Source organism: Pongo abelii, chromosome 7, assembly GCF_028885655.2.
Source record: "Pongo abelii isolate AG06213 chromosome 7, NHGRI_mPonAbe1-v2.0_pri, whole genome shotgun sequence".
Lineage (NCBI taxonomy): Eukaryota > Metazoa > Chordata > Mammalia > Primates > Hominidae > Pongo > Pongo abelii.
Window position 1 is genome coordinate 157,191,574 of NC_071992.2, and position 24,971 is coordinate 157,216,544.

The 24,971-nt window shown below is 41.0% G+C and overlaps 1 protein-coding gene across 33 annotated transcripts in view; it reads right to left on the reverse strand.

Annotated features, from left to right (window-relative positions):
- PTK2 (protein tyrosine kinase 2) overlaps positions 1 to 24,971 on the reverse strand; it is a 341,630-nt gene that overhangs the window by 115,099 nt on the left and 201,560 nt on the right. For all 33 annotated transcript variants that reach the window (XM_054518897.2, XM_063726842.1, XM_054518900.2 and 30 more), the window contains 3 exons: positions 23,737 to 23,854; positions 19,943 to 19,973; positions 16,074 to 16,126 (listed from right to left, as the gene is read on the reverse strand). In XM_054518897.2, coding sequence (XP_054374872.1) covers positions 16,074 to 16,126; positions 19,943 to 19,973; positions 23,737 to 23,854 — 202 coding nt within the window. The remainder of the gene's footprint in view (positions 1 to 16,073; positions 16,127 to 19,942; positions 19,974 to 23,736; positions 23,855 to 24,971) is intronic.

The window sequence follows — 24,971 nt, forward strand, 5'->3', positions numbered from 1 at the left end:
AGTAAGGGAGAAGGAAGATAAAATAAGTAAATTATATGGCATGTCAACATGTAAGTGCTAGGGAAAAACAGCAGAAGAAGGAATATTTTCAAGTGGGGCTACCATTTTAAATATGGTGATTATGGAGGGAGTCATCTGCAAAGACTTCCAGGAGGAGAGGGAAAGGGCCATGCACACATCAGGAGAGGCCAGTGCTGCACACACACAGGCCTTGGCTCTGCAGAGGTCAGTGTGAGCACGTGCTGAGGAGCAGCAGGGAGGTCAGGTGAGGTGGATGAAGAGTTGGGAGTGGGAAGGGGGAGGTGGCACTGAGATGCACTCAGTGAGGTCCCAGAGTGTCTAAGACCTCTTAGCTCCTGGTAAGGGCGCTGGCTTTTATTCTAAATGAGTCAAGAGTCATTCAGAATATTAATGTTTCCTTTTAAAGGAAAAGAGAGAGTTCCTACATTGTTTCACAAATTCTAGGAATGTGAAGATAATGGGTAAGGCCACTAGTCAAGAAAAAAATGCCTTTCAACAACTGCTCCGGGCCTGGGTGCAGGATAGGGGTGAGGAGGGCATGAATGAAGCCCCGTACTCCTGCCTTTCTGGGACTGATAAATTTTGCAGACCTCACATACCTCAGGCTGCTCTGAGCAACTTTTCCTTTCTCACCAGTCCAACTTTCTATGTGATTACGCTGGTTCAGATTAACCTCAGTCTCAACTAGCTTATTGCAATCCTACCTATTCCCTTTTAGAAGGCTCCCAGGAAGCCTTTGAAAAATGACAGACGATGTCACTCTTCTCATTCTCTGCTCTCTTTTGTACTGAGTTACTTGTTCTCTTTGGCTTTTGGGGTACAGGGATTACTCCATACTGTGAGGGAGAATTTGAACTTTGTATGTGTGGCAACGTGTGATCAATTGGCAAGTCACCAGCAAAAGCTGCAGTTTTGGAGTGGCTGACAGTGGTCACAGTGAATGGTTATAACTGCAGAGGGCTACTTATTTCTCTATACATTTAGATAAGAAAAGCACAGTTTGAACACTTGGAGGCTAAGGAAACACTCACCACCAAGGGGTAAGACTCCTATGAAAGATGGCAGAATGGGCTGATTGGTGTTGGGTCACCCATCAGCATCACAGGAGTGTCTCTGCAGCATGGAACACTGTGGAACATTGTGTAGCGTGGTCCTATTGTCAGAGGCATCTGACCCAGAAAAACTCCATCTTGAATAGGGGCTCGGTAAAATAAGACTGAGACCTACTGGGCTGCTTTCCCAAGAGGTCAGGAATTCTAAGTCACAAGATGAGACAGGAGGTTGATAGAAGATACAAGTCATAATAAAGACCTTGCTGATAAAACAGCTTGTGGTAAAGATGCTGGCCAAAACCCACCAAAACCAAGATGGTGACAAAAGTGACCTCCAGTCATCCTCACTGCTTACTATATGCTAATTATAACGCATTAGCATGCTAAAAGACACTCCCACCAATGTCATGACAGTTTACAAATGCCATGGCAAGGTCAGGAAGTTACTCTGTATGGTCTAAAAAGGGGAGGAACCCTCAGTTCTGGGAATTGCCCACCTCTTTCCCAGAAAACTCATTAATAATCCACCCCTTGTTTAGAATATAATCAAGAATTAACTATAAGTATCCTTAGTCCAGCAGCCCACACTGCTGCTCTGCCTATGGAGTAGCCATTCTTTTATTCCTTTGCTTTCTCAATAAACTTGCTTTCATTTTACCCTATGGATTTGCCTCAACTTCTTTCTTCAGCCAGATCCAAGAACCCTCTCTTGGGGTCTGGATCAGAACCCCTTTCAGGTAACACCATGGTATTTCCCTCTTTCGGGGGAACCAGGATTCAATGTAAAAGTGGGAACCAGGCATGGTGGCTCATGCCTGTAATCCCAGCACTTGGGGAGGTAGAGGTGGGCGGACCACCTGAGCTCTGGAGTTGGGAGACCAGCCTGGGAAACATGGCAAAATACTGTCTTTACAAAAAATACAAAAGCTAGTCAGGCGTGGTGGTGTGTGCTTGTAGTCACAGCTACCTGGGAGGGTGAGGTGTGAGGACTGTTTGTGCCCGGGAGATGGAGGTTGCAGTGAGCCAAGATCACGCCACTGCACTCCAGTCTGGACAACGGAGCGAGACCCTGCCTTAAAAAAAAAACAAAAACAAAAAGTGGGGTCCTTGATTTTTTTTAAGACAGGGTTTTGCTATGTTGCCCATGCTGGTCTCTAACTCCTGGGCTCAAGAAATCTGCCTGCCTCGGCCTCCCAAAGTGCTGGGATTATAGGTGTGAGCCACCATACCAGGCCCTTGATTTTTATGCTGGGCCTTCCAGCTATGCCTGCTTTTCAAATATTTAAATACTAGGCCCTGAAAACTGCAAATGCTTTATTTGCCCAATTCATTAAAGGGCTCCAACATGAAGTCAGTAATCTAATTAAAAAACAAGCTAAGTTGAAAAGGACACCTATCAAAATAAATCAGTCTCCAAAATACAACTTTCTGACATTTAGCTGCCTATTTTGAAATCCTCTGTCAGAGAAATTTACACCTATAAAGGAAATCACCATTTTTAAGGGCCCACTAAAATATTATCTTCACATTCCTGGAATCTGTAATATAAAGAACAATGGACAATCAATAGTTTATTATTATTATTATTCTCATTGAGAGTCTTGCTGTGTCCATCCAGGCTGGGGTGCAGCGGCGTGATCTTGGCTTACTATAACCTCCGCTTCCCAGGTTCAAGTGATTCTCGTGCCTAAGCCTCCCGAGTGGCTGGGATTACAGGCATCCGCCACCACACCTGGTTAATTTTTGTATTTTTAATAGAGACAGGTTTCACCATGTTGGCCAGGTTGGTCTGGAACTTCTGACCTCAGGTGATCCACCTGCCTCGGCCTCTCAAAGAGCTGGCATTAAAGGTGTGAGCCACCATACCTGGCCAATACTTACATTATTTTAATGCAAATTCTTGGTAAACAATTTAAGAACTGTCTGTTCTTTTTTCCTTTACAAATCCACGTGTAATTGCTGCTAATCAGAGTACCTATACAGGACAACTTCAATCTATGACTTGGTCTTCTAAATACATTCCCAGTGTAAACCTTAAAGGAAAAAACTTACGCAAAATTAATATAAGTACAGAGTTTATTTCCAGGAGCAATTTGGATTTGTCAGTAGATTGGATATGGGAGAAGAAAACAAAGAATAGCATCAAAAATAACCCCAAGGATGATCTGACCAGCCAGAAGGAAAGTAGTGCCATTTAGTGAGTGGAGAAGGGGAGAGAAGCAGGCTTGGCATGAATATCAGTTCCTTTTGAGTATATTAAGTCTGAAATGCTTATGAGACATCAGATTCCACACGGTGAGAACATAGTGGCCATGGGTCTGGAGTTCAAGAAAGAAGTCTGAAAAACTAAGATAACAATCTGAGAGTCAGCAGCATAATTAAGTCATGAAACACAATGAGATCCCCAAGGGTGTGACTGTGGCTGACACGAAGTGTCAGAAGAACTGAGTCCTGGGATCCTCAGGCGTGAAGTGCTGAATAATAAGGAGTGAAGTAGGAAGAATATGGTATTCCGGAAGCAAAAGTAGGGCAATTTCAATAAGGAGCAACACTGAATCACAATAACTCACATAAAGAGTTCTTCTATCATAAGGGGACCCGTGATGTCAGAAGGGGGCTACTAAGGTGGGGAACCACAGTGGGTGATGTGCTAATGAAACCAGAGCTAACCTGATTAAGCCTGCCAAACTTAACCTGCCTTGTTTGCTGTATTAGGCCGTTAATGTACTACTATCAAGAAATACCAGAGACTGGGTAATTTATAAAGAAAAGATATTTTAATTGGCTCACAGTTCTGCCAGCTTTATGGAAAGCATGGTGCTGACATCTTTTTGGCTTCTGAAGAAGCCTCAGGAAGCTTACAATCATGGCAGAAGGTGAAGAGGGAGCAGGCACATCACACAGCAAAAGCAAGAGCAAGGGGTGGGGTTGGGGAAAAGCCACATACTTCAAAGGACCAGTTCTAATGTGAACTAAGAGCCAGAGCTCACTCATCACCAAAGGAATGGCCCACGCCATTCATAAGGGATCTGCCTCATGATTCAAGCACCATCCACCAGACCCCACCTCCAAAACTGGGGATTACATTTCAACATGAGATTTTGGCAGGGACAAATATCCAAATGATATCAGTTGCTTTTAGTCGCTTAGATCTAAAAACTCCCACTAGCAAGTCAAATAGCCAGACAATCCATAACTAAACTCCCACTAGCTTCCTGTAGGTCACTGCAGTAATGGGTGCTTTAAGTTGTTTTTCAGGAAGTAGGGGGCAGCTCTTGTCCCGCTCAAGCAGCTTGAGGCCACTGATCCTTCAAATGGGCTTATGCCAATGCAGGAGAGATGACCATATGGCATCAGAGAGCTGAAAACTCTTCCCTCAGATCATGGTCATGCTACCATTTTCTGAACATGCACTCTGTGAAGAGTCAGGACGCCTGACTATGTGTGTGCAGATCACCTATTAACTCACTTTTCCTTACAGCCAATCACTTTTTCCCATGCCGTCAACTGCCCTGCTCCTCTATCCCATAAATATCCCTAAAACTTCATCTTTGGAGAGGCATATTTGACATCTGTTCTCTCATCTCCTCACATGGCAGCCTTGGGAATGAGATCTTTTCCCTTTGGCAAAACCTGTTGCCACAAGGATTGGCCTGCTGCACGTTGGGAAAAAACTAATCGTAGTAGAGCAGGGAAAATTCCTGACCAGGTAACAAATGATAGAGGGTAGACTGGTAACAAATTAGACTTAATTGGGCTGGGCCTGGTGGCTCATGCCTGTAATCCCAACACTTTGGGAGGCTGAGGCACACGGACCACTTGAGGCCAGGAGTTTGAGACCAGCTAACATGGAGAAATACTGTCTCTATCGAAAATACAAAAATTAGCCAGGCATCTGTAGTTCCAGCTACTCAGGAGGCTAAGGCACAAGAACTGCTTGAACCCGGGAAGCGGAGATTGCAGTAAGCCGAGATCGCACCACTGCACTCCAGCCTGGGCGACAGAGAGAGGCTCTGTCTCAAAAAAAGTAGTAGATCTAACTGGGTGAGGACAAGTCATCTACTGTGAGATCAAGGCAGGCAGCACTTATGGCTGGCAAATGCTGGAGGTTTAAGAAAAGGTTCAAAGTGGCTGTGAGATGGAATTGAAAGCAAGACCAAAGCAATGTGGTTGTGCTATTCGCTTTAAGGTTCAGTTGTGCTACAGCAGACATGGGACAGAACGAGCCGGCTTTAACTTGGCAACGTTTCTGCCAAGTGAGCTAAAAACAAACAAATGAGCAAAAGGCAGGGACGACGGGGATGTAGACCAGGGAAGGTACAATTACTGATCACTGGTTTTAGGCTTGTTAAGAAACCAGAGAAGACGAAAAAGTGTGATGTAGACAGCAGAATGGGGATGGGATCAAGGAACAAGCTAGAAAAATTGGAGGTGGTGGTCAGAGAGGGTTTTCTTAAAATTGAAATTATAGGAAAGTTATAGTTGTAGATAAAGTGTAGGCCTCACAGGAACGAGAAACAGCAGACAGCACTAATGGAAGAATGGAGAGAAGAGGTGCTGGGGCCGGGCACAGTGGGTCACACCTGTAATCCCAGCACTTTGGGAGGCCAAGGAGGGCAGATCACCTGAGGTCAGGAGCTTGAGACCAGCCTGGCCAACATGGTGAAACCCCGTCGCTACTAAAAATATAAAAAATTAGCTGAGTGTGGTGGTGCACATCTGTAATCCCAGCTACTCGGGAGGCTGAGGCAGGAGAATCGCTTGAAACTGGGAGGCAGAGGTTGCAGTGAGCCGAAATCACGCCACTGCACTCCAGCCTGGGCGATGGAAAAAAAAAAAAAAAAAAGAAAAAAAAAAAGACGACATGCTGGAAGAATTGCCTACCATGAATACTGAAATCCTCCCAAACTACGATGGGGGATGCTGGAGAAGTGACAGTGAACTGGGTGCTCAGAACTTTGAGGAACATAGGACAGCCTTGTTCTGATATGTGAGATTCAAAGCTGATGTTTTTGAGGGAGAATAGTCTGGAAGGGGCAACGAGAATCATGGCATCCTTACCTCATCTCCAGTCCTAGTGCTACCATGGTTCTCAGACATCATCAGTAGGGTTACAGAGGCACCAAGGGGTATCACTGCTCTCCAGAGTTTTAGTTAGAGGATTGTGACAAAGAGGAACATATAGAGACGTCCCAGAAGACAGAGGTGTAGTGTTTTAGAAGTTGGGGGAAACTGAGCAATAAAGACAAAACAGAGGGTATGCAGAGGGTATGCCAGCAACAAGGGAGTCTGGGGCTTCTGGAGGAACAGGTATGAATAGGGATAAAGAGCATAATGAGATTAGTCCAACTGGATCAGCATTTTCCTTTTTATTTCTAGTTACATAAGGCAGGCGATATTTTCCTTTGACCATACCTCTCAATTCTATTCTTCTCCTTGGGCATGAGGGTGTGGTGCTGACAAAGCTGAACACTATCGAACTCTGTGTTCCAGCAAACAGGTTTCCCAGTAATCATCCAACCTGGGGTGGTCATGGGGGAACCTCCTATTCCAACAATGTGAAAAACACACAAATTCATACTGATATTTTAAAAAGAAAATCTCAAAGAACGACATCTGACTAGCAAGGTAAAATTTATTATTTTAAAAACTGGTAAACAAAGGAAAAGAAAAAGGCAGTTTTCCTGTCTTCCCAGGAGAAGCCTGCTCCCGAGGGTAGTGAAGCAGCTGGTGAGGGAAAGCTGTCTCTAGAAGCATTCCAGCTAAACAAAGGGAGAAGAAATGACAGGATTCACAGGGTGCCATTTTGTGGCCTCTGATGAAATCTAAGCATTAATGTCAACAGCTGCTAAAACTATTAGGTGAAATGCTCATGGGAACGTTCTCATGTATGGATCAGAGAGTGATGGGACCTAAACCCACTGATTAGTCTTAACATCACAAAGAACAACCAGATGTACATCACCTACGAAGTATTCTTGTTGGGGGGAAGGGGGGGAATCAAGCCCAAACTGGATCAAACTTCTCTAGATTCTAACAAGCAGCTGATGGGAAATAAAGGGGCCAGGAAAGAATAGGTTAAACAAAACAGCATCACAGAGATGTAATCAGCCTAATCCAGAATATGAGAATAGGACAAGGGACACAATTTCTTCAACAGATTAATTGCAACTAGTAACAAACAATCAACAAGGTCTAGCTGACACATACAGGAGATGTTGCAAGCAAATTCACAAAGTACTTCTTGTCTGATTCTTGTTTAGACGAAACCACATATGAAAATGGGACAATCAGGGACATTTGAACACTGACTGGATAGCTGATAATGTTTTGTAAAAAAAGTGTCATCTTTTAGGAATAGTTACAGGTGAAATATGCCTTAGATTTGCTCTGGAATAACCAATAGGGATTATGTGTGTATGTAAGTGGACGGAGGCAGAGGTGAAATAAAATTGGCCAGAAGTTTTTAGTTGCTGAATCTGGGTGATGATGATACAAAAAATCATGATACAATTCTATTCTCTCTTTTCTGTATATGCTTGAAATTTTCCATAAAAAGTTTTAAAAACTAAAAATTCAAAAGCATAGTAGGTACTTAATATTTGTTCATTTCCATGGTCTCCTCTTTGTAAAGGCATCAAAAATATTTTGTCTTGACTCATGCAGTTTGATTTTAATCCACAATTACTGTATAGCTATAAGCTACAAACGGGGTGGGGGAAGACTTGAGGTCAAACTCTAGAATTTATATTTTAAACTTTCAAGCATTCCCTTTAAAATTATTTTCTGCAAAGAAAAAAATAACTCGGCCTTTTGATGTTAGCAATATTTATTTTATATTTGGTAAGATGATACATGGGCTTTTTGTGTTTTAATAATACTTTTTTAAAAAAGATTGAGAAGTTTATTAATTATTGTTAATAAGTTTCACCAGAGGATCAAGATGGTTCATAAGCCAAGTATACCCAACACTGCCAACTGTGAAGCATTTATTTTACAAAGACAAAAATACATTTGTTTCTAATACTCTCATATATTTTTTCCCCTTTATGGCGTGGAGGCTGCTTGGGAGAAGATGGGAATACTCGCTTCTGGAAACAAAATTTATAAGACTGAGCTGGATTTCTGTGGGCTGGGAAGAGTTTATAAAAACAAAAATCCACTTTAAATTTTTGTTGTACTCATTATTGCTCAGCTTTTCATTTGGCCTTTTTAAAAATTTGAAAGTGCCTCAGGCTACCCCTTGCCAGGGAGGTCTGTGAGTTTCTGTCTGCACTGTCTGCACTGCCTGCAGCTGAGACGAGAAGTCAACTCAAGGGTGAAGGAGTGGTTCTGGGTCCTTTTTCAGGATACTACTTTACAACATACGATGTTGATATTTCAAAACCTATATGACCTCCAAGTATTCTTTTCAACTGCTTTAGAACCCATAGAAGAAAGGGTATGACTAAGAAGAACACTTAAATCTCAATAGTGGCAAAGGGAGTTCAAATGATGTAATGGTGGGAGAGGGAGGGCTATGGGAAAGAAGGCAGCACAGCTGGGCTATTTTGATTGTTCACTTCCTTATTCATGCACAACACGATCAGCCAGTCTATCCATATGAAGTCAGTGACAACTGTATGCTTCTCAGTGGTTTGGAGTCTCTCTTAATACCAGACTGACTACCAGAATAATTTCCAGTGAGCCAGGTACTAGGAACAGATCAATAACATTCAATACCTACTACTTTGTGCACATAAAAATTATCAGTAGCATTAATTTGATTAAATTACGTATATAATTTACAAAAATGAATTTATCTTTTAAAATTTAGTTTTTTTTTTTTTGTGGGGGGGGGGACAGGGTCCTCTCTCTGTCACCCAGGATGGAGTACAGTGGGGTGATCTCAGCTCACTGCAACTTCCAAATCCCAGGGTCAAGAGATCCTCCTACCTCAGCCTTCTGAGTAGCTGGGACGATGGCCACACGCCTCCACGCCTGGCTACAGTTTTTGTAGAGACAGGGTTTCACCATGTTGCCCAGGCTGGTCTCAAACTCTTGGGCTCAAGCAATCTGCCTGCCTTGGCCTTCCAAAGTGCTAGGACTACAGGCGTGAGGCACTGTGCCTGGTCTAAATTTAGTTTTATTTTTTAATTTTTTCAGTGTCCCGTGGATTTGGTAGGGAAAAAAAATGAACTACTTATATAACAGGTGACAACGCTCTAAAATTAGGGCAAAGTTTTTTTTTTTTCCTTTTCTTTCCCCTTTTAATTCCTAAAAGCTAGCATTTAAATCAAGCTTTCAGCAACAGACAGAGACTACCTTGGAAACCCACAGCATTATCAAAATTGAAACTAGAGTGTAAAACTAGACAGAAGAACCTTTTTCAAACTTGAATACAGGGCACACTTCTGAGAGTTGGAACTGAGTCAGTACTATCCTATTCCTAATAAATGGGGGGGAAAAAACCTTAATGGAATCACATGCAAACTCTTCCAAAGTATTATTCCCTTCCACACATTTATATCATCAAGCTTTAGAAATGAGTCAACATAGGCTAGGTGCGGTGGCTCACACCTGTAATCCCAGCACTTTTGGAGGCAGAGGCAGGTGGATTGCTTGAGCCCAGGAGTTTGCGACCAGCCTGGACAACATAGGGAGACCCCATCTCTACAAAAAAATATAAAAATTTGCCGGGCATGGTGGCGCACACCTGTAGTCCCAGCTACTTGGGAAGCTAAGGCAGGAGGATCACTTGAGCCCGGGAGGTTGAGGCTGCAGTGAGCTGAGATCAAGCCACTGCAATCCAGCCTGGGTGACAGAGGGAGACCATGTCTCCAGAAAAAAGAAAGAAATGAGTCAATATGGTCTAATGTAAAGAGAACAAACCTTCTAGTCCAAGATCAAGATTTCCATCAGGCTATTACTTACTAGCTATGTGAACTTGGCCAAACCACTTCAGCTCCGAGTGTCTTCATTTCTTTATGTGTAAAGTGAAAATATTATGAAGACTCTCATGAGGTTTAAACAAAATGATGTCTGTGGATGGGCCAGGCATGATCTCTAAGCCACACGCATATGTAAATAACTACCTGTATTTATAAGTGGCATAGTCATGAATAGGTAACAAATCTAGCGTATCAGAGACCACACGGAAAGAGATAAAATGCAGTAGTTATTATAGACTATACCACCTTATATTTTATAGAACTTTACAGTTTACAAACCACCTTTGCATATACAAGTGAGCTGTTTTAGAATTTGTAATGAAGCAGCTTAATACAAAATACAAATAACATTTATTTCATTAAATGTTTTAATAGTTCAGAATAATTTCCAGTCACTAACCTGAAAAACCTAAAAGTAATCTTGAATAAAGGAAATTATGCTGCATGATGAACAACTGAACCAAAATAATCTGTTAGAAAACTAAAAATTTATTTAAATTGCAACAAATACTGAAAAAGTATCACAAAGGGCCAGGCGTGGTGGCTCACGACTAATTTTAATTCCAGCACTTTGGGAGGGTGAAGTGGGTGGATCACCTGAGGTCAAGACTTCAAGACCAGCCTGGCCAACATTATGAAAGCCCATCTCTACTAAAAATACAAAAACTAGCTAGGCGTGGTGGTGCACAACTGTAGTCCCAGCTACTCGGGAGGCAGAGGCAGGAGGCTTGAACCTGAGAGGCGGAGGTTGCAGTGAGCCAAGATCACGCCACTGCATTCCAGCCTGGGTGACAGAGTGGGAAAAAAAAAAAAGTATCACAAAGTAGTATAATTGTCCTTTAGCATGAAGGGCTTAGAGACAATCAAACCAAGCATTTGAAAAAGATCACTGCATTGGTTTACATGACAGAGATACAAATGAGAAAACTTGTATTATCATCTCTAGTGCCACATGTGTAATCCAAACATGTAACAAGAGCCATGTGCATAATGCAATGGTATTACTATCATGTGTTATCTTGTACTTCTGGTCATAATTAAGGTTTTACTGTTTTATCAAGGGCTTCGTTATTTTAGAAAAGAAAAAAAGACCCAAACACAATAATCAACCAAACAAAAACCCCAAGTTTATACCTTCAAAATATTTAAAATACAGCTTTACTCATTGATTTGGAAATACCTGATTTCTAGGGTAATTTTAACCCACACAACCATTGGTTAAGCACTCCCTCTCCATAGAGGCCACGCCTCCTCTTTCAGCATACTTACAGGTCCCTTATGATAGACTGCAGCACTTGACTTTCAGATACGTTCTAAGTTGTACCCGAGGTCCACAACAAGCACAAGTTTCCTTATAACTTAATAATTAGGCTTAAAAAAAAGACTTCTTCAGGTTCTCAGAACAATACAGGCAGGGACACATGTTGTTCTGTTAGATATTTTTATAAATCTCTGTTAATCTTACACTTATTTTTATAGAGAAATACTGTGTGAATTTCAAAGATACACTATTCATATATTCAACATCAACTGTCATTGCAATCTTACTGAAGGTGATCCAATAACTACCTTTATTTTGCAACGAAATATGAAAAAGTACCTGGTATCTTCTCTCCGGAATGTAAGGATATTGCTTTATTTGCCAACAAGAGAGACCCACAAAGAGCTGCAAATTGTCCTAAAGTTATCTAGACCCTCACTTTTTCTGTTGGTCATCCTCTCTTCCCTTGCCCAACATCTCCTAGGAAGGAATCTAGAACCATTTACAATGATTCCTAGGAAAAAATCAAGAAAAATTTACAGTGACAAGCTTACAGGTAATCCCTTGAGAGCCCCAGTGACACTGGTCGCTCCAAATATTCCTGCCTTTCTGCTGTCTGTTCCCACTACAGAATGCATTCCTCTAAGACCCAGCACACCTCCATACCTTACTCAGGAATTCATGGATTTATTTAAAAACAATTACAAAACTTATATCCCAGACAATAAAGAGATAAACAGAACATGTCTTTACATTCAATGGGGTCATGGTTTTGTGGACAAAATGGTTTCTAAAACACAATGACATCTATTTTAGGACTATGCATAAGAGAGAAATGTACAGTGCACTATAGAGCTCTGAGGAGGAAGAGTCCAGATCTTCTTAAAGTACTCAAGAAAGGTTTCTATGAGGTACTGACATGTGAACCCAGACTTGGGTCAGGTAAGAACTCTGGTTGTGAAGAAAAATGGGAGAGCCAGACAAATCCCACGAAGACTCTCCATCTTCACTGACACTTGGGAGTGTAACAGTTCATCAGTACAGGGGAGCAAACTCTCTCAAATTGCTCATGACAGGCAATAGAGCCTAGAGGGTAATAATGACCTGAGTTCCAATCCTAGTACCATCATTTTCAAGCTGTGTGACACTGAACAAGTTTGTTTACCTTTCTGAATTTAATTCTTCATATCTGTGAAATGGAGAGATAATAAATACCTTGCAAGACCACTGTGGGATTAAATAATATTTAACATTTATGAAGGGCTTTACAATCCCACACAAGTTAATACATGTGCAGGTTTATTGTCATACAGACCACAATTTTAAATAACTTTCCCGTTGCTCTCAATTTACCTGCTTTATTTTAATTCACTATCTATGGTTTGACTCTTTCACAAGAATGTAAACTCCATAAAGGGAGGGATGTGGCTTTGTTTTCTAGTAGACTCCAGTATCTAGAATAGTGCTTGGCACGCTGCAGGCACTCTGTCGGCCGGATTAATGTAAAACTGAGGTCTCTTCAATCCCGTAGGGCTTGTTAGGGGTTAAATGAAGTATCACCTGACAGAAAAACAAGTAATTGCAGCTGGCATATAGTTGATTGCAGCCTCACCCCACTATCCTAGACACTGAACACGCTTACTGTGGAGAAGCACATGCAGAATTTCACAAGGATCCAGGAGCAGTAGGGCCTCTACCTTGGTATGTCAGCACTACATCCCACATAGTACAGTGTTTCCAGGTTGGCAGGTAAGAAATAACCTTGGGATTTAGTAATATTACTGTTTTTCTAGGTATCAGCTTAACAAAGATGTCCCTAGAAATGTGAATTACCAGCTTTGGGGCTAAGTGCAATGTACTGGTTCCTGGCCAGCTAGGCTTATCAGTTTTTAGGTTTTATAGTTTTTGTGGAAGATAGAAACATATCACACCATTGAATATCAGGATGACAGAAGGAAAGAAGGAAGGGAGGAAGAAGGGAGGGAGGGAGGGCCAGCAGGCAAGAAAAGAAAAGAAATATACCACACTTGTTTCTCTGGTTCCACCTAAGTAAGCAAGCAGTAGGCAGACTAAGGACAAACAAGACTCCGAACAATTAATGCCATGTCATTAAATATCCACTGGACACCAATTATTCTTTGCTTGGATTTGTAAATCACCTAAGTGATAGTCATATATCGAAGTATCACTAACTCTGAAAGTGAAACTATTTTTATATGTAATGATGAAAAGAGCAAGTCTGGATGGAACAGCTCAAGCAGAACAACAGAGATGGGAGAGGCACAGCCACCAACTTTTTTTTGGCTAAAAAACAACGTAGATGAGGAGGTGAGGGAAGACTGGAAAGGTGGGTGGTGGGCAGATAATGAAAAGTCTTGGAGGGCTAAGCTGAGGAGCCCAAACTTCATCTGATAGATACTAAATTATTACTAAAAGTTTCTGACCAGAGAACTGCCTATTTAAATCAACATGGTAGCAATCTAAGAACATGGAGAAGGTACTGAAGTATGAACTCCTAGTTAAGGAATACCTAGGAAGAAAAAATGAAAGCATGATCACAAGTAATTCAGGGGGGTGTTAAAGCCAGACATTAGAGTTTGAATAATGACTCCAGATTTTAGCAGCTGTGTAAACTTGGACAAATTATTTAACCTCTCTGGGACATAGTCTCCTCAGCTATACAATAACAAAACTATCTTATAGGTTTGCTGTAAGGACTAAATGAGATGATACATGTACAAGAACATAGAACTTAAACCTGAGCCTGGAACACAGTACTCATAAAATGCCAGCTAACTTTATTCTTCTTAATGGGGTTCTGAAATAGGAAGAAAACACTGAGATCATAAAGTGGGGGTTGGCTGGAAGAAGTAAAATCCAAGTTTGGTGATGACCAGCTGCTAAAAGACACATCTGAGGTTTAAACCTTGAATGGAAAGTATTGATTAAAAGAGATTAGTAAAACAGGAGGAACAAGATTTGAAGGTACTGCTGGGGCCTATTTTATTACATTTCATTACTTTGTTACCCAAAGACAGATGCCAGGAATAGTCCTTATTAACATAATGGGACATTTCCCTTCTCTCTTGATCAGGCCTGGGGAGGCTGTGGAGACAGTGTGTGGCAAGCACCAAAAGGGCAGTCCCCGGGGCTCATCCCAAAAGCTGCTTTACAGTTTGGCAAGAAGATGGACCAAAGGGCCTGTGAGTTATTCAAAGCCCTGCTCAAATCTCACCTACTCTACAGAACATCCTTCGATGCCCAGCAGTTGCTCCCTCCTCCAGACTCCTGTGACTGTAGCATGCGTGGTGGTCTTTCTCTCTCCAACTAGATTACAAACTCCGTGAGGGCCTGGCAAGTTTGCCAATTCTCTGTACCCACTACAGACTGAACAAATGCAAATGCTGAGTGCTGTTTACTGCCCCAGTGTCACTACTGGAAACTAGGGCTACTCCATGAAGTCACGATTAAGCTTATAAGGATGATTAACTGTTTACCTGAGAACATGCTGGCAACCCCGAAGCTTCCATAAGACCAGCTCTAGCATTCCAACCTTCTCTCTACTTAGGAAGTGAGCAATGATTTCTAAAGCAGTAATACTTTGACAGTATAACACATCATTCACCTTTATTGAGTATCTCTGCCAAGTGTACAAATACAAGCAAAAATACTTCTTGAGGAAGGGCTTATGGGACATTTGTGCACAATTAAAAAAACAAACAAACAAGGAAGCCAGGCCCAGTGGCTCGCGCCTGTAATTCCTGGCACTTTGGGAGGCCGAGGCAGGCAGATCATCTGAGGTCAGGAGTTTGAGACCAGCCTGGCCAATAAGGCAAAACCCTATCTCTACTAAAAATACAAAAGTGAGCAGGGTGTGGTGGTTGGCACCTGTAATCCCAGCTACTCAGGAGGCTGAGGCAGGGGAATTCCTTGAACCTGGGAAGCAGAGGTTGCAGTGAGCTGAGATCACGCCACTGCACTCCAGCCTGGGCGACAGAGTGAGACTCTGTCTCAAAAAAAACGGATTCAAAATAAACAGGAATTGGGTCTTTTCTAAGTGAGATACTAAAGTTAAAAGGAAACTATTATTTCAGAAATGTAACATATATGTATGCACATATATAAGAACAAATTACATATGTGTGTATATGGTTACGTATGTATATATGTGCATATACAGATGATATATGTATTTTAAGATATCAAATGGGCCCATAGAAGATGCTTTCTCATCCTTCCCCTTTCCTTTATTTCCCACATTTTTAAATGGGAAAAAAGGCATATCTATTTTGAAACATACCAAGGAAAGTACAACACACTTAATTGCACCAGCAATAGTTAAGACAATGCTCATGCCAGAATCTTAACTATATTTTTTAAAAAGCAATACTCAAACACCATATTGTGAAAGACAAAAATTGTTTTAAAATGTCTCACATTTCCTGAATTTCATAAAATAAATATGCAAAGTATATTCTACTGAATTGCAAAGATAAATTGTAATGGTAACTTCATTCTGGATGAGATTAACATGATATTAAAACCCAAAAATAATTTGGAATTCTATACAACTTGCTGAGTGATCTGGTATTTTACCTATCTCCCATCTAAAAAAAAAAAAAAAACAAAAAAAACTATGAGCCATACTTAAAGCTATTTAATGATGGTAAAATTATGCAAATTTGGATAGCCAGAATGCTTATTTTCATAAGCTATTCTAGAATGAAGCAATTATACTAAAAATAGACATCTATGATTGTCTTACCCCATGAGACTGCTTTTCGAGGTCTGCTACCTAGAGCCCCTTACCTGACACAGAGACGGCGTGTGTCCGCATGCCTTGCTTTTCGCTGTTGGCCAACCTGTGACAGACAAGAGCAAAGCTGTAAGCCCTGCAATTTCCCCAGGACCCCACAACTCAGCCTCATCAAGTAGGGAACTGCCTTGGATGAGGAAGACAAAATTTTAGATACGTGATTTCTTTAAAAATTGGATTCTACTATTAAAATAGCCAGGCTGCTTTAATGCTTTAAAGATCAGAAATTAAAATACACAACTGAAGGAATGTTGAACTGTTCTGAGAAAGATACTCTTGACAATAATTTAAAACAATGCAATACAATTTAATCTGGTATGAATGGGTTAAATAAAAATGTAAATTTAAATGCTACACAGTAAAGGATTGCCCCCAAAGTTATGAGAAAAAAACCATACACCTGGAAGTGGATTTTGCTCTCTAAAACATAATATGAAATACTACAGTATGACTGCTCCTTCTTAAATTTATGGCATGTAAAAAATTATCAAGAAATACATTAATATGTACTATTATCTACATACTTAAAAAAGTAATCTCAATATATCTTGCTACTTGCTTCATGAAATGGTTTAACACTAGTTTTACATATTTACCCAAAAAAATAAAATTTTGGCCAAAAGTCTTGGTGCTGTTTAAAAAATTAGTAAAAAATTTTTGGAAAGCACAAAACACAGGGAAAAAAGGAGCCACACAGTCTTTAGATGTCAAAGTTACCTGGTCTTTTTATAAAAGAAAACCTTTTCCAGATGAAATACTGACACTTAAAACAGTATAGGTTGAATATCGCTTATCCACAATGCTTGGAACAAGAGTGTTTCCAATGTCAGACTTTTTGGATTTTGGAATGTCTGCATATACATAATGAGGAATCTAGGGGATAGAACTCAAGTCTAAACGTGAAATCTGTTTATGTTTCATATACACCTTATACATGTAACCCGAAAGTAATTTCATACAATATTTTAAATAACTTTGTGCATGAAACAAATATTTGACTGCAACCTGTTACACATGAGGTCACATGAGGTCAGGTGTGGAAGTTTCCACTTGATGCAACATGTTGGTCCTCAGAAAGTTTCAAATTTTGGAGCATTTTGAACTTTGAAGTTCCAGATTAGAAATGCTCAACTTGCATATCGTTTTGAAGCACTACAACTATTTAATGTGAAACTGTATAATATCTATAATAATCATAGCAAACAGCCACAGACTTGTGTTCCTTTTACAGAATTCTCCAAATATTTGACATTTTATATCTTTAGTATACAAATTTAATCAAAGTTGTTTTCTAACAACTCATTACTTTCTCTTCCATTGCAGCTACATGATTTATCACAACTTATCTTTGAACTGTATTTATTGGGCAGTCAGAGGACACACATTTTAAATCAATAAATTACATCATTTCCTTCCTTGTTCTGTTGCCAAAACACTGGGGTTTTCCCTTGTCTGCACCACAATTATGGATGCTGTTGCTAAGCAACTTTCTCACGATAGCTTGGATTTCAGCTCTTATCTGATCAATAGCAATAATGGTGTCCTGCTGCTATAAGGTTTGTGGAAATTCCACTCTTGTAAAATTTGCTTCATTTATTTAGTTTCCTTTATCTGTTAACACTTCCAATGTACTACCTTCCTCAGTCACTGTCATACCTATGTTCATGATTCCTCTATGTGTGTGTATGTCTGTGTTTTAAGAAATAGGGTGGAGTCTCACGAAGTCACCCAGACTCGAGTGTGGTTGCTATTCACAGGCATGATCATAGTACACCACAGCCTCAAACCCCCGGGCTTCAGTGATCCTCCTGCCTCAGCCTCAGAACCACAGGGACACGCCACATTGCCCAGCTTTGATTTTAATCCAAAATTATCCCTTAACTTCCCACAACTAAAGGTCCTCTAAATAAACATTAGTTCCTGCCCTGATATGACCCCAAATGAACCTCTATCAGACACTGCTGATGCTGTAGAGTGCACTGTCCAAAGCTAGAGGTGCACTAGCCACGTGCAGACCTTGCCTGTGTGAGGTCCACAGTACTGCATATGACCCTGGCTGTCAGCAACTTGCCAGGTTGCCTGGGGAGGGTAGACAAGTTAAAAGCCCATGCTTAGGACTCTGGTAATTAATAACTAGAAACTATTACAGGAAAACATGATGGGGATGCTCTCCTGGCTTGGGGGTGGGTCAATGAGGTTTCTCCAGGAAGTGATGTAGAATGAGACCTAGAAGATGAGTTAGGCTTAGCAACGAAAAGAGGGTTGGAAGAAGAGTGGATCATGCAAAGACAGAATATTGGCAAAGGCCTTCGGGGAAAAGAAAGGATGTTTGCTCCTGGAATTGAAGAAAAGGTAAATGTACTTGAAGAATAGTATGACAAGTTACAACCAAGGTTAGAAAAGTGAGCAGGAAACAATCACACGGGCTCCTGCAAGCTAGGTTAAGAATATTGCAAAGTATCCCAAGAGCAAGAGTAGGTCATGTAAGATATTTAATTAGGAAAGCTTCCTCAAGCTGTAGCACAGACCACGGATAGGCTAAGGAGCAAAACTGGACAGAGACTGATTTAGCATAAGTACACAGAAAAGAGTTGATGTAGCAGACCTGTGACTGACCTTACATGATTGTCCCTTGCCTGGTATCTGGGAACTTGGATTTTCGCAGAGTTGCCACCATCCCCTGACAGGTATGGTACACTACGCCTAAAATGTCTGTACAAAAAATGTGGTTTATGCTGAACTCTTGCTTTCCTTCTGGGAGTCTGGTATTTGTATGCATGCCAGGCACAGAGTGCATGTAAAAAGAACCCCCAATAAAAACCCTAGGCACCAAGTCTCTAATGAGCTTTCTCAGTAAGCAACATTTCACACAGGTCGTCACAATCCATTGCTGGGGAATTCAGAGTGTCCTGTGGCCTCCATTGGGAAGGGACCCTTGGAAGCTTGCATCTGGTTTTCCCTGGACTTCACCCCATGCACCTTCGTCCTTTGCTGATTCTGCTTTGTATCCATTTGCTGTAATACATCATAGCTGAGTCCTGTGACTCCTAGATCTTGGGGAACCCCAACACAGAAGTGTACTTGGGTAGCCCAGATAGCTAAACACGGGGGAGACACGGTGGGAAGGCGGTGAAGCAGATGGATCCATTTAGAACATGGAACTGGAGGAAATAGTAATGGACTGGCTATGGAGAAGAAGGAGAGGGACAGAACAAAGCCCAGGCCTCACCCTCTCTATTCCAGTGGTCTCTTAGGCTCACTGTTCTTCTTCAGTGTCTTGGAAAGTGCAAATATCTCTGAAAGCACTTACCACACAGCTATAACTGTGTGTTTACCTATGTATCTGATTGTCTAGATTTTAACATTCATATCTTAGTCCCCAGTTCCTAGCAAACTGGCTGAGAATATAAAATTATATAAGTTCTTTTGGTATTACTATTTGATTCTTTTAGTTTTGTAGATCAACACGCCCACTACAAAATTAGGAAATACACAAGCAAATTAACATAAATTATTTCTCTTTAATTTTCATACTTGTAAAATAGCCAGAATGCCACATATTTTCAGGTTCTTGTAAAGATTAGCAATAACATATGAAGGAACTGTTTAATAACAGGCTCTCAACATTATGATTATTCTTTAGCTCCCCCATAGAACTTAAAGGAAAAATTAAAACTTTTTGATTAAGCCTAAATACTTAATAAAATTTAAAACTGACTTGATTTCTTTCTAGAATTGTTTCCTAGTTCCTTGATCATGTATATTGAATTTAATTTTTTAAGGAAAATGAATAATAAAGCATAGAAATTTCCTTAAACTTTCCAACAAAACAAAATAACAGTACAAAAAAAGCAGTACTTACTTTGGTATTGATGGCAAAGCCCGTTCACCTTCTGCGGGGAAAAAGAAAAGAGATGTATAAGGCTCTTTTTACTCCTTTTGAAAAGACAGTGCCTAGAATCAGGGAGGAAGGATGAGGCCTATACTGGTATTCCAGCAATGACCCTTTAAAGAAAGTTGCTACACTGTCTACCTTAGGTTCTCATGGTTTTGTTTTCAATATTTATAACAAACATAAACTGAGTATTAGATACAATTGTTTAAAGGGTACTGCCTAATCATAATAAAGAACTAAGATGCTAAGTTGGTAACAGACTTCGTTCGCAGGAGACTAAAAGATGAAGGGTTTCTTATGATTAGTCAACACTCCTTGTCAAAGGACCAGGCATTTTGCACTTTGATAAAACTACTCACTAGTAACAACAGAAAAACCTGTGCAGGAAGCACAGAGAAACAGAAGGAAAACAATTCTACAGGTGTGCGTGGCTGCCAACGGAATGAATGTATGAGAGAAGGCAAGTCCTGGAGCTGTCACCCAAAGGAGCCGTGCACACAGCTGGCTGGAAGGTGAGCCAGGCAGCTATCTACCACAGTTCAGGGTGAGCTCCCTTTTTGCTGAGCAGGACACAGTGACTGGCTCATGCCCGCCTGACCACAGTGAAGCTGAGGACTTTGTTCAATGGTGAGGGAGACGCTTTCTTTCCCGCAGCCTTCATTTTGCAAACCAGGAAACATGGAGCCCTCCCTGGTTTAACCTCTTTAATCTGAATTAATGTAACAGCCCCCTAATTGGTCCTGTCTTCTAATCCATCTGAGCTAAATTATTTCAGAATAATCTTCCCAAATTACAATTTCATCAATCAAGCAAGTTATTATGCTTAACATTTTAGCGTCTCTCAAAAACTTTCAGGATGAGATTTAAACACCCCAGCTTAATTTACAAAGCACTGCTTCACTTCTCTCAGCACACAAACACTGCTCTGGCTGTCATCTTTGTATTGTGTCTGTGGGGTGGTATGGGAGGCTGAGGAGGCACCCATCTACCACTCACCACTCTGGTGCCCTTCTAGGCAGCTCCTTGGTAACACCACTTATGTAAGTCACACTTGCTGTCCACAGTTCCTCTCCTTACATTTGCCCTTGAATTCATTCTAATCAGTTCTCCCCCACCCCCATACACGGAAAATACTTTTTGAACATCTCCAATGACATCTGCCTTGCTAAGCCCAATTGTTCACTTACAGTTAGCACTTAACACAGCTAATCACTCTGTCCTTCTGAGAGCTTCCCACCCTGGGCCTCCCGAACCTTGTACTATATTCTCTTGGTTTTCTTCTGTCCTCTCAGGGCACCTCTTCTTCGTCTTCTTTATTGGTTCTTCCTTATCTCCTTGGCTTGATGAAGATTAGAGAACCCAGTGGTCACACCTGTATCTCTTAACCTCACTTCCTTGGTAACCTCACACAGTTTCAAAGCGTCAAATACCACCCACACTTTGCAGCTCCAAATGCATACCTCTAGCTTGGACCTCTCCCCTGACCTGAACTTCTACATATGGTTGTCTACACGACACCTCCCTCTGGATGTCCGAAGGTTGCTGGGACTTGCTGATATTCAGAACTGAGTCCTGGTGGGTGCACCTGCATACTTCCCATTGTTCAGGTGGAACCAGCAGTCACCACAGGGCCTCGCTGCTCCCCAATCCATACCCAGTGCAGCAAATGCAAGGTTTACTGTCCAACTCTATCCAAAGTCCTCTTACTTGTCACTGTCATTCCACAACCCCTGACCCAAACATCACTTGCCTACATCATGGTAATAGCCTCCTGATTGGTCCCTCTACTTTATCTGTACCCAGGCCAACCTACCATGGTCTATTCTCAGCACAGCAGCCAGAGTACTTATTCTAGAACATAAACCAGATCGCATTAACTCCTCTCTTCACACCCTCCAATGGCTTCCCAAATCACTTCAGTACAAGCCAAAGCCCTTACAATGCCTTTACATCCTGACCAACCACCGGCCCTGGGATCACCCCGCTAGGCATTCTAGTGACCTGGGTCTCTGCTGTTCCAGGCATGCTTCCTAGCACTCCCCAGCCTTCACTAGGGAATAGCCAGATATCCTTGTAGGTTCTGTTTTCCACCTCTTCAGGTGCGACTCTCTCAGTGGGACCTTCCCTGACAACCTTACTTAAAATTGTATCCCTTACATTCTTCCCTGTCTTATTTTTTTCGATGCAGCTCAACACCATTTGATATATTACATGCTACAGTATTTATTTTCTCTATTAATTTACTCTGTTTATCACATGTATGTCCTCACCTACATGAAATTTCCATGCATGCACAACCTTGCCTGTTTTGTTTGCTGCTACATCCTCTATCCCAGAACTGTGCCTGGAAAATGGAAGGAGCTCAACAACTACATGTTGAAAGCATGCAGTGTTTGGTCTGGCCAATCTGCCTTTTCAGTATTACTCGTCACTATTCCCTGATTCTATACTACTTCACATTGTATTCCCCTGAACATACCACACATGCCTTGAAAGGTGCTCTTCCTTCATTCAGGTAGAAACATTCCTCAATATTTCAAAGCTCAATTCAAGTTCTATTTCCGGCAGAGAGCCCTTCCTGGAATACCTCAGTTTGCACTGAGCGGCATCCTCTATGCTTCTGTTGCATCCACAGAGCATTTGCCACATATACTTCTCTACAGACTATTTAACCTGCCTAAGATTACGGTAAGACTTAAGCTGCCCAAAGGCATCCCTAATATCTAGCAGAGTATCTGGCACTTGGGAGACTGTCCGACCACTGTTTGTTAAAGAAAGAAATCAATCAACCTAGGACCCCGTGTTACTCTTTCTGAAAAACTGTTTAATTCTTCTAATTTGCAGAGAGAGTTGTGAGGCTTAACACTGTATATATACAACTCATTGCACATCACAGGAATTCAAGCCAAACTGCAAGCCATCACTTGCTGACATAATATAACTAAAATCTATGAGCATCAAGTGTGCCAGGCATAGTTCCAAGCCTATAAATAAATAAGTCCTTTATCCTCCTAATACCATAGAAGACAGTCACTGTTCTTCATGTTTGACAGATGACAGAACTGAGGCTCAGAAAAGTAATTATAGATGGTGTCACAGAGGACTCATGATTTGAACTTAAGTCCCATAATTCCCTAACTCAGTCTTCTCCTGCTTCACACTATGTATGCTATTATCCTGCTGGGAATATTTTCATTTGATTCTTTCAGAAATCCAAATCCTCAAAAGCATTCCTCATTATATGCTTGCAAAAACTCCACACCATTTTTATAGTGATGTTTCTAGGATATTTATTCATTCTAATCTTTCATTTTTTAACATCATGACTTAGACTGTATTTTCTTCTTCGAATGCTCTAAGCTTTTGAGATACATAAGAAAAAGTAGAAAGGATACTTTATTTATAGTGAGTTACAACGGATTCCTTTTTTTAAACCCAGAATTTTATTAAAACCCAAAAGTTTAAAAATACTAATGTATTTAAAAATAGTAATGGTAATTTAGAAAATCCTCTAAGTAGGTAGCTCAAAACACAGACAATGTTTTTTTTAGGCTCTATTCAAACCCAGCTCTTGGCTTGTGGAAGGTGTGAAATGGATCACCATCCCTAGAAAAATAAGTACTCAGATTATACTGAGCTGAATTATTCATTTGGTCTTCATTTTTACAGTTACCTAAAAGAGGATAACAGGCTGTTAGGGGCAAGCACAGCTAAATATTTCGTAGAAATGCAATTGGGAATGCTCAGAAACAGCACCTCACCTTTCTGGGGTCTGATGATAAATGACTGTGAGGCTCCATTCACCAGCCGGCAGTACCCATCTATCAGGTCAGCCATATTCTCCGCAATGGTTAGGGATGGTGCCGTCACTGTCAGAGGCTAAAGGAGAAAAGATCAAGAAAACAGACTTTATTGTTCTTCCCAGTAAGCAAAGGACAGCTGTGCTATGACATCAGACATCTCTATACACTTGAAAACAGAGAAGAGTGGGACTGAAACAAGATTTGTCATAAGATTTGAGAAAGGAAATCTGATATTTAAGGACATTATTCCTAGACTATGTGACAAACGCAAACCCAGATGAAAACAGAAAAATCACTTAAACTGGGGCTCACTTTCTAGAATAAAAAGAGATGAAAAAAGCATTTTCCTTCAGAGTGTCTGGCCCCTCTGGCATACTCCAGTTAAGGGAAGAATTCAGACAATCAGTAAGTTAAAGTATGACTTCTATCAGAAACTAATGTGGAGTAAATTTTTTATCAACCATCCGTCATAATTTCTAATGTAAAAGAAAATTAATAAAATTTCATTATTTTTAGCACCTATAGCATGTTCTGCTCAAGGGCTTAGAAATCATTCTCTTTCCAATATAAAATTTGATATTGTTTGGTAATATCTGCTTAATCTCCAGAATCAACAAGAGTTCCTAGAGCCCTCAGATGTCACTAAACTCACAGAATCACAGGGCAGAAGAGTGATGAGGCATCAGCCTAAGTGAGGAGTGCTGCAAATAAAGCTACCCAGAGAACTGGCCGTTAACAGACCAAAGAATCCTGGTGTGCTGATGGAAACAGATGAGCTTCAAAAAACATGCTTTACACACCAGCACAACCGTGTGTGCCACCAGACTGTCCAGATCCTTTCATACACGGGTGTATTTTGTCCATCTTGCAGAAAGGACCACATTAGGTAGCATTTGCCAAATGGCTCTTTCTCATGCCACTTATTTTAAATCACTGTTGCCTGCTGATTAAGAACATAGGCTTCGGATCCAGACTGTTTGGGTATGAACCCCATCTCTGTCAATTACTTGATGTGGCCAACCTCTTACGCCTCAGTTTCCTCAGCTACAGAATGGGGTTAACCAAAGTATATCAAAGTATCTACTTCCTTGGTTGTGACAATGACACAGCTTCTCTTTGCTTCTGCGTAAAGAACCACGGGTAGCATGTGCCCAGTATCAGGTACTGCTGCTGTTATAATTATTATAATCATA